The sequence below is a fragment of the Acyrthosiphon pisum genome, chromosome X, assembly GCF_005508785.2.
Source record: "Acyrthosiphon pisum isolate AL4f chromosome X, pea_aphid_22Mar2018_4r6ur, whole genome shotgun sequence".
Lineage (NCBI taxonomy): Eukaryota > Metazoa > Arthropoda > Insecta > Hemiptera > Aphididae > Acyrthosiphon > Acyrthosiphon pisum.
This window is the reverse complement of record NC_042493.1, coordinates 19,648,425-19,658,015: the sequence shown is the minus strand read 5'-3', so window position 1 is coordinate 19,658,015 and position 9,591 is coordinate 19,648,425. Positions and strand designations below refer to the sequence as shown.

At 37.0% G+C, this 9,591-nt stretch overlaps 2 protein-coding genes across 2 annotated transcripts; both read right to left on the bottom strand.

The window, feature by feature from the left end:
* Positions 1-3,112: 3,112 nt before the first annotated feature.
* On the bottom strand, positions 3,113-4,024 carry LOC103308420 (piggyBac transposable element-derived protein 4-like). The gene has a single exon (XM_008181741.1). The coding sequence runs from the start codon at positions 4,022-4,024 to the stop codon at positions 3,113-3,115; it is 912 nt and encodes a 303-aa protein (XP_008179963.1).
* A 4,254-nt stretch (positions 4,025-8,278) lies between these two features.
* Positions 8,279-8,914, bottom strand: LOC103308419. The gene has a single exon (XM_008181739.1). It carries the CDS (start codon positions 8,912-8,914, stop codon positions 8,279-8,281), a length of 636 nt encoding a protein of 211 aa, XP_008179961.1.
* Positions 8,915-9,591: the final 677 nt, after the last annotated feature.

Below are 9,591 nucleotides of genomic sequence, written 5' to 3'. Positions count from 1 at the left end.
AGCCACGCCCCCCGAAGGCATCACCGAGGTGATCGACTCGCTCTTCATGAGGTCGCAGTCAGAACCTCCAACACCCTAGTCCCCGAAGGTTTTGGTGTGTCCGCGTCTCAGACGCCGGCCTGTTCCCTTTCAGTCGCCTTTTACGACAAGCAGGGAATACTGATGCTGAATTCTGGACGGCCCCAGCAACAGGACTGACATTCCTCGTCCCAGAGGTGTGAGCCCGACCGGGGTCAGGAAGTGCTCGAGCGAATCCCGCCTTTTGTGCCACTTTCACTATACGTGCTCACCCGGGTAACCCCGAGTCTGTGGCTTACACCTATTGGTGCTGCTGTACCCTAATCCATGATAGGTCCTACATATCCGCTCTGTTTCGAAGGCGTTTTGTTGCTTAATGTTCCGAGTGCTTCATACGTTTTCCTTGTTGCGAGGAAAGCAACGCTTCCTGGAGTCTATGGGATCTGCTCTTCCCTCATGGCCGACATCAGCTCCTAATAGAACATGCCGGACCGTCTCCGACCTGTTACCACAGGCACAGTTGGGACGCTGTACTAGCTTGAGACTGTGTAATTTTCCATTGAAGTCCCTGTGTCTCGTAAGGAACTGTGACGTGTAGTGGTCTAATTGCATTGGGAGGGTGCATCTTCGAGCTAAGTCCGGGATCATGAATTTCGTCCATTCACCCTTATCTGTACTGTCGTACCAGACTTGCCCACTCCGCAATGAAGTTTCGGACTTCGTCCTCATATTCCTGGCTCGAAATCTCGCCTCTTCTGAGTACATTTCAGCGCCACCCTCCTAACCTCTAGGTCGAGAGACAGTACGCCCGCCACGGCCAAGAGGAAGTTGGTGGTTGCTGTCCTGTAGCAGCTCGTCATTGCCAGTAGCGGGGCCCTTTGCATGCTGCCTAATGCATGCACACTCTTTTTGAGGTGCCGTCTGACCATATTTCCGCCGCATACGTTATGCGCGGGAGGAATACCGCTTCGTAGATAATCTTCGCAGCTAGGCGGCCCATGCCCTAGTTTGCCGAGGTCATCCTCTCGTGTCTGTCTGCCGTATAGGCCTTCTGATTTATCCTTTAGCGACTTGAAGTGATCCCAGTAGCTATAGCGTGGGTCCAAATTTACACCTAAGTACCTAACATTAGCCCACCGTGTTGCCCGGCTTGAGTCCTTCTTTAATTGACATAATCTGGCTCTTAGCCGGCGAGAAGCACAATCCATTTTCCTTCGCCCAGGCTACCAGCCTGTCCAGGAGATCCTTAATTCTAGAAAAGGCGGTCTGTGGCCTGGCTGCTCCTACCAGTTGGGCTATGTCATCGGCGTATTACAATGCCGTGGGGGTTTCGTTCAACGATATATCACCAATGCTGGTCATGGCGACCTTCCACAACGTGGGCCCCAATTGTGATCCCTGCGGGCATCCACGCTCGATCTTGCGCGAGTACCACTCACCTTCCAGGGTAAAGTTAACCGTGCGGTCCATGAGGAAACTACCTATCATTCTTAACTATCGCTCTGATGCGCAAAGCGCATCCAGTCTGGCTAACACCAAGTGCCATCCGACGTTATCGAAGGCCCCGGTAATATCCAGGAACACTCTGATAACGTGTCTCGACTTACTGGCCTCAGTCCTGTCATAGACCACATTCATGGCTGTGGTTGTTGATTTCCCAGGCACGAAGCCATGTTGCGCACCGTAGCTATTCAGATCCGTCTCACCTACGAGATCCTGGATCACCAGCGTCTCAAGTTCTTTGGCAAGTGCTAGTAAAAGGTTAACTGGCCTGTATGATTTCGGATTTGCCATGTCCGTCATGCCCGATTTCGGTATGACCACGAGGTTGGCCTCCTTCCACGTTTGGGGAAATGTGGCCTCTTCCAAGCACTTTCTGAAAAGGTCCGTAATTTCTTGGGCTAGGATCGGCCACGCTTTCCTGAGCATGCCAGCTGTATGCTGTCTGCCCCCGGCATTGATGTCAACTCAGCCGTCCACCAGGGCTATTTCCCGACACGACCACATGGCCACTTTATTTGCGGAATGGATTTTGTTGCAGCTTCCTGTATTGCTCGGACGATGGTGTAAGCTTGTGTATCAATGGTGGACCCATCGATCGTATGTTTGAGTGTGCTAAGGTTCCGGACAAAATCGTCTCAGTCAGCTTTCTGGATGTCAACGCGGTAAGCTACCGGACCACGCGCAGCACTATATCGGAGGCTCAGACACCACATTGTGGTCGCTGTCTGTAACATCGCGGACCGTCAGTCGCGGACTTGAGGCGCGAGCCGCGTTACGTCGATGTTCGACGAGCCCTTGCCTTCGCGGTCGTAGGTTAGGTTAGGTTAAAGACAGTTGATTTTATAGTATTACATTATTACATATTTTAAGATGATATATCCCTAACTAATCTCGCAAACTTTGAATAGTAGTTATTTTTATTGGTCTAGAGCCCGGCAACTATGGCCATTAGCAATTGTAAGGGTTACAGCTGTAACGGTAGGAACCATGACAAATTTATCATGGTTGGAACGGGGTACACTTAGGCCATTGGGTGGTTTTTCAACTGTGGGGGAGGCTACTGTAGGTTTTTGGTAAACACGTGCGTTTGGTTTTTGGCAGTTTTGGCTTTGATTTTGGGCACATGTAGGTTTCTGCCATACCCAGTCAGGAGATGGCGGCCTCTCTCTCTAGACGATTGCCTGCTCAGAGAGAGGAGCCGCCCGTGGTTCACTCAGCCACTCCATTCCCCGAATAATAGTTTAAAAATGTGGAAACTTGACAATATTATCTATTGCATGGCGGTTTATTAACACGTCCACGACCGCATGCCAAATTGTGTATTCTTATAAAAAACCGGAAAATAAAATTTTGGAAAAATTGCGTTTTTTTTATAGAAATTAATTAATTTCAAAATCCAAATTGTGTTTTGTTGATATCATACACACTTCTCTTTTATCAACCAATTTTGTTACATGTATGTTATTTTTTTGTACGTGAACTGCTTCACCTTTTTTTTAAATTTTTCAACACTTATACTAGGATTTTCTTTTCTATTTTTCTTCAAAGTTCCAACAACATGAGTTTTATTTTCATATAAATATTTAGCTAGTTATACACTATTATAATAGTTATCCATGTATAGTGTATGACCTTGACCAAAATAGTTTTTCATTAGTTTATTCACAATACCAAACGTTACTCCTCTTGAATCTGTTCCTGTACCTTTATAAATAATCAAATCTAAAATGAACCCATCATCTGTACAAAGTTCAAAACATTTTATGCCGTATTTAAGTGCTTTACTAGGGATATACTGCCTAAAGCTTAACCTTCCTCTCCACAGAAGCATAGATTCATCTAATGACAAACATTCTTTAGGATATCTTTTAGTTTGAATATTAGAAATTATAGGACCAAGCACATTATTAATTTTGTGTAAACGATCAGACTTATCTGTAGTACTTGGTTCATAAAAGCATAAGCATCTTAAAATAGTTTCATAACGATTTCGACTCAGGGTTTGGCCATAAATTGGATGATAATCAATTTCTGATTTTGACCAATACAAATGTATAGTAGGGAGCTTATGAATACCCATAAGTAAAGTGAGACCAATAAACTTTTTCAATTCATAAACATCAATATTTTTCCAGTTACTTAAATTTGAGTGTTTTCTTACACCTAGAGATTTTAAAGTATTTGCTCTCAAATTTACCCAAGTCACTATATTATTCATAATATTATCATCAAAAAATAAATTAAAGTAATCAAGAGGATTTTTAGTCGATAAAGTATATTGCAGTCCAGAGTTACCAGTAAAATCAAATAACTTAGGCATAGTATTTATATCTGAATTCCAATCATTATCTGTAATTTCAACGTCTGCATCCGAGTCTTCGATAATTTTATCACTATTATTACTATCTGAATCTTGTAAGACATATTCATCAGAACTATAAACCTCATCAAACGAATCTGAACTAGACAAGTCAAGCAGATCTGAAATTTGATTAGCATTCATCTTGAAAAATAAAACTGTAATACGAATTTATGAAAAAAAATTTCTATTTCATTTGAATACGTATACTGTAATCTGACATAAAATTGTTATAATGATATAATATATTAAAATCACAGAAACTGAATTGATTACGACGTTATCAAACAAATAAACAAATGTTTGTATTATCATTTTGGGCATAGTCTACAATTGCCAAATTCTCCTCAGTTATATAAAGGTATTATTTGTTTTTAACTTGCATTTTCTCACATGGATAACAGCATTGATATAATTTTATTTCCAGACAACTATGAAAGTCATGAAGACAAATTAAACAGTCAAAGTTTATCACCTGATATGTTCAATAATTATGATCCTCAGTTTGGTTAGTGGAATTATAATTACAAATTATTTATATACTTTTAATAATTAATTAATTTTTGTTTATATTTTTAAATATAGAATCATTAATTACTAATGATTTACTGGCTAATAACAGTAAACCAGTAGAAGTCTCTATTGAAGACCACTTTAATCCCATCAACACCAGTACACAACAAAATGTAAAAATGAACATATCTGGTGAGAAAACCGTTTGTTTTATTATTTTTTTTATTATTAATTAATTTTTGTTTTTATTTTTAAATATAGAATCATTAATTACTAATGATTTATTGGATAATAACAGTAAACCAGCAGAAGTCCCTATTCAAGACCACTTAATTTCTATAAATGCCAGTACACAACAAAATGAAAAAATTAACATTTCTGGTAAGAAACCGTTAGTTTTATAATATTTTACAATTAAGATAAAATAATTAATCTATTTATTTTTGTTCTATTGAATATTTTTATCATATAAATTTATTGGTGTATTTGCAATAATTTAAATATATGATACCACTTTTCTAGATAACACTGAGGTTATTATAATATCTGGACAAAATAACAACAATAGTTCTCCCGTGCTCTCAACTGATGAAATGAAATCTTTATTGATAAATATAAATGGTAATTTTTCTTTTTTTGCCTTTTTATAACTTTAATGCCGAGTTGCATGAACAGTCATTTAACATTTAACGAATCAATAGTGAGCCAATGGTCCCTTAAACATGAATTAGTAGTCTGTGATTGGTTCATTAAATTTTATTGAACTATTAAATTAATAAATTGTTCATGCTACTAGGCATAAGATTTGTAATAATACCAAAATGTATCATACATATTTATATATTTTAATTATTATTGTTATGTAAGGTCCATTAATGGATGTAACAAATCAAAATCATTTAATTGAAAGTGTTTGTAAAATGCAGTTCAAAATTAACCAAATGTTACTTGTATTAAAAAATATCAATGATAATATAAGAGAACTCAAGAATACATCTGTAAACTCAAACAAAAATACTGATTTAAACATGCATGTTTACTTTCCTATTGATACTGAAGATGCACTTTTATCTATTGAAGTTAAATTAGTAAATGACGACGACTTTAAAAAACAGCTGGTAATAAATGTATTTCTTTATTTTACACTTCAATATTTTTTTTAATTTTTATTGTTTTCAGATGTATGAGTTATCAAAAATTGGAGATGAATCTGTAAAACAAAAAACCTTTAATGCATTAACATTTTTGATAACTAATAAACTTGCTTCTTGCATGACATATGCTGGGATAAAAAAAAATAAACGAGGTTTCAAAACACTTCAACTTCATAATATAGTTATTGGTAAGTTTTATACAGAGTCCTTATTAATTTATGTATTTTAATTTTTTTTTTAAATTTTTAAAAGATGTGATAAGAAACAGTTCTGAAAAAGCAACTAATCATAAGGTGATCAAAGAAATACATAACTGGATACGCCGGGCTTCTGAACGATATAGAAATGAACTGACGCGACATAATGATAAAGATTTAAAAGTAATGATGACTGAATGCGTCCCCGAACATGGTGATGAATCATGTTCAGATTAATTGTTAATTTCCTATTATTAATAGTTTTTTTTATAATTATAATAAATAAGTATGGAAGTGTACCTACTTAAGTCAATATTTTTTGTTTTTAAGTTATAAGTATTATAATATTATATAATAATATTGGTTTTTTTAATAATTTTAATTAATAAGTATGGAAGTATACCTACAGTAAATATTTTGTTTTTCAGTTATAAGTATTATATTATATTATAATATACCTTATAATGTTGGTTTTTTTTTACTTTTAATAAATAACATTATAAAAAACATGTTTTTACAATTTATTTGTGATTATATTATTTTGTTGTCATATCCTCGTGTCATTTTTTATGAATAATATAAAAAAATATGGTTATTTACATGGGTATACATTTTTTTTTTCATATTTATTAAAATCAACTTTTTATATCATCGTTATTAGGTTTTAAAATGTTTAATGGTATTTTACTCGTATATTCTATATTTACGTTATATCTTATAATATATAGGCAGTCAAAATATGACTAGGTATTTAAATTATAAATCGATACAATACCCACACCCAGGAAAAAAAGCTTTGAAATTCTTATATATAGTATACTTCCTACTCTATAAGTATACTTCCTAGAAAATATATAAGGTATACTGATGTTTATAAGATATATGTCAAAAAGATATAAATAAAGCCATCCAATGTATATCCATGAAATGTATAAAATGGTGCAATTAAAGATATCCTGTGGGTGATCATTATAGACATCAAAAAGGTTCAAACAATGCTATCACCTGGATATCATTAAGAACTTCATATGGTTCAAATTAAGTAATCTTGTGGATATCTATTAAAAGATGTACTATATACACGGAAATTTGGATAGCCAATAAGTTACCCAGAAGATATCAAAATAAGTTGTCCAGAATCTGTCTTTCCCGAAATTGGGATATCATTTAGATATCGTTTGGATAACTTAGTGTTGTTAGGGTAACTAATACTGTTTGTGGAGATGGTCTAATACTCAATTTTTGCATTTTAAAATTATTATGTTGATTATAAATGTCAATAAAATATGATTATTTGTTATTCATATTAATTATATATATACCTACTTAATTGTGGTTATTTATTAGGTACATTAGAATGCCTAGTTGTTGTACATATGGTTTAATATGTACCTATTCATTTAATTTTTCCATTTATTTGTATTATTGTAATTTGAAGCAGATAAGTAGTTACATATACTTAAAAATCAACCTTATGTATTCAAAAATGTAATAAAATGATTTTAATAAACACAATTTTTTGTGAAATTTTCCTACTATCACAATTCAGACATTTATATTCCCGCCATTTTTAAATTTATTATAATATTATAAAAATTAAAAATATTACATCAGCCTATCAGTTACTTGAAATACATAATATTCTTATTTCATTAATCCATTATATTTTGTATTCTTGTGTTTATTGTCCATTAGGTATATGAAATTATAACAAGTAATAGGTAATAGTTTTAAAATGGATGATATGAAAATCAAATTATTTAAGGAACTCATCCTCAGTAGAAATCGTATACCAAATCTCATAGTTCAAACATATCCTGCAAGAAAAAGTAAGAACTTTGTATTAAATTAAATGAAAAAAGCTGAAGTATGTCTTATTACATGGTATTGTTAGCGATAATTTTCGGTCGACTGCGCGGCGACACTGACGATCGTTCTGTTTGCCGTTACCGCCAGACACGACGTGTGTGTCTGAGGACGAACTGCCGTTTTGTTTCAAATACTACTGTTGCTACGGTAATGTGGACTGTATATTAGGTAGGTAACTCTTGAAATAAAAACTAAATGGTGTGAGTGCTATGCCGGGTAACGGCCTACTATTTGCTAAAGAACAAACTTAATATTAATAATGGGGGCACAAATGTGCGGGACGGCGTAGGACTCTTAATCGTATAACGATAATAATTACATGACAATAATAATAATAGTGTATAAAAACCGGAACGTTGCGGTGATGTTGCTGCTCCGAGGTGCTGGTGACGGTGAAAATGACGGTAAGGTGACGGTAATAATTCAAGTGACGGTGGTAACGGTAGTAACGGTAGTTAGGTAGACGGTAACAACTCAACTTAACTTTCCGTGTAGTCGGTACAAAACACAATAAAATTCACAAAATAACGGTTTGCCGTGGAGCACACACCACGGATACGGCGACGCGACTGACTGTCCAGTCCGCGGTGATATACACGGTCGCTATCACACCGATTACGTAAACGCCTGAACATACCGCCCTCCTAGAATGGTCCCACATTCAATCACAACGGTAAAGGCCATAACTTCACCGCTGGAGGGTTGAGAGTCTTTCCATTAGCTAATTTGACGTCAGCTACTCGGACGACATTGTCTTCGCCAGGGTATATTTTGACAACGCGCGCTGTACTCCAAGTGAGTGGTGGTATGGGTTCCTTAATGATGACCAAGTCGTCCACTGCCAGGTCCTGGTTTGGACGTTGCCACTTATTTCTCGTTTGCATAGTTTGTAAGTATTCCTTTTGCCATCGTTGCCAGAAATGAAGTTGAATCTGTTGAACCAGGGTCCAACGTTGACGTAGGGTGTGGTCTAAGGGACGGTCGTGTGTATATGGTTGGGGTATAGTGGCTGGTGGACCCATAGTCAAGAAATGCCCGGCGGTGAGTGGTGCAAAATCGTTAGGGTCGCTGGAGAGTGCGCCTAATGGCCTTGAATTTAAGGTTGCTTCTATTTTGTGCAGGATAGTATTAAATTCTTCGTGGGTAAGGACTTGATCTTGAACTATCCGCCGTAACAACCCTTTTGCCGACTTGACTGCTGCCTCCCAGAGGCCACCCATGTGCGGCGCCGCAGAAGGATTAAAATGCCACTTTACTTGATTTGATGCAGCGTAACGGGTGGTCGCAGGAGACTTCAGCATTTCTTGCACTTCTTGTAAGCAATGATTAGCTCCCACAAAGTTAGTCCCACAGTCACTGTATAGGTCTGTGCAACGTCATCGTCGTGCGATAAAGCGTTCTAGGGCTGCAATAAATATGGGCGTCGATAAGTCCGATGCAAGCTCTATGTGTACAGCTGTAGTCGCCATACATACGAATATATATATGTACGCCTTTGTGACCCACAGTCAGCGTAACAGAGCCGCCTTTACGTCGAATGGTCCCGCAAAATCAACGCCAACTTTTCCGAATGGTTTGATTCGTACAAGTCGTTGTGGTGGTAGGTCTCCCATTATCGGCTGCGGAGCCTGAGGTAGTGCTCTGAAACATGGTATACAACGGTGGAGTTCCTTTCGGATAACACTTCTTGCCGATAATACCCAAAAGTGTTGCCGTATAATGTTTTGTACGGTTTGTGCACCTGGGTGGCCATTGCTTCTATGTACCAGTCGATCAAAAGCCTGGTCATCCGTGCTTCCTTAGGTAATAGAATTGGATATTTTTGTTCGAACGGTAAATCTGCTCGCTGTAAACGTCCACCCACCCTTATCACGTTGTCACAATCCAGAAATGGTGCAAGCTTCCGCAGCTTAGAGGAACATACTCGGCTGTGCTTCAGATTGATGAGGTCATTGGAAAAATACACTCGTTGTGTCCA